The sequence below is a fragment of the Eurypyga helias genome, unplaced genomic scaffold (genome assembly GCF_000690775.1).
Source record: "Eurypyga helias isolate BGI_N326 unplaced genomic scaffold, ASM69077v1 scaffold8976, whole genome shotgun sequence".
NCBI classification, from domain to species: Eukaryota; Metazoa; Chordata; class Aves; order Eurypygiformes; family Eurypygidae; genus Eurypyga; species Eurypyga helias.
This window is the reverse complement of record NW_010255952.1, coordinates 7,843-8,578: the sequence shown is the minus strand read 5'-3', so window position 1 is coordinate 8,578 and position 736 is coordinate 7,843. Positions and strand designations below refer to the sequence as shown.

The 736-nt window shown below is 62.5% G+C and overlaps 1 protein-coding gene across 1 annotated transcript in view; it reads left to right on the top strand.

Moving 5' to 3' along the window:
• Positions 1–736, top strand: part of LOC104511039 (homeobox protein Hox-A5-like) — a 2,177-nt gene that overhangs the window by 175 nt on the left and 1,266 nt on the right. The window contains 1 exon segment of the mRNA XM_010153490.1: positions 1–456. This exon segment is cut by the window's left edge and continues 16 nt beyond it. Coding sequence (XP_010151792.1) covers positions 1–456 — 456 coding nt within the window.

Genomic DNA, 736 nt, shown 5'->3' with positions numbered 1-736 from the left:
ACTCCGCCAGCATGCACTCCGGCAGGTACGGATACGGCTACAATGGCATGGACCTCAGCGTCGGGCGCTCTGCTTCCACCCACTTTGGTGCCAATGAGAGACCCCGCAGTTACCCGGCCAACACCACCTCTGCCTCGACAGAGCCCAGGTACAACCAGCCCGCGACGTCTTCCCACTCGCCTCCCCCCGACCCTCTGCCCTGCACCGCCGTGGCCGGTTCGCCTGTCAGCGAGAGTCACCACGGGGTGAAAAACTCCCTCGCCAACTCCACCAGCACTTCGTCCAATTCCAGCAGCAACACGCACATCAGCAGAGACGGGGTTGGCACCTCGTCTGGGACTGAGGAAGACACTCCAGCGAGCAGCGAGCAGGCAAGTGCCCCGACCGACCAAAGCACAGCCCAGCCTTCACAGCCCCAGATCTACCCCTGGATGCGAAAACTGCACATAAGTCATGGTAAAGCAAATACCCTGTTCTTTCTTTATTTCTCTGGAGGAAAAGGAGGATTTAATGTAAACCGGGTGGCTGCGCCGAGCAAGGTCGGGGAGAGGGGGACAGGAGGGCGTGAGAGCGGGCAGCCGCCGAGCACAGCACAACTCTGCTCGCAGGGAAGCACGCTCCTTTCCCTGGGCGAGTCCCCCCAGGAAAGGCAAAAATAACTCGCCCGGCCCCAAAAACACAGCCCGCCCGGCTGCCAGCGCCGGCCCCGGCGGGCAGCGGGGGAGCAGAAAGCTCC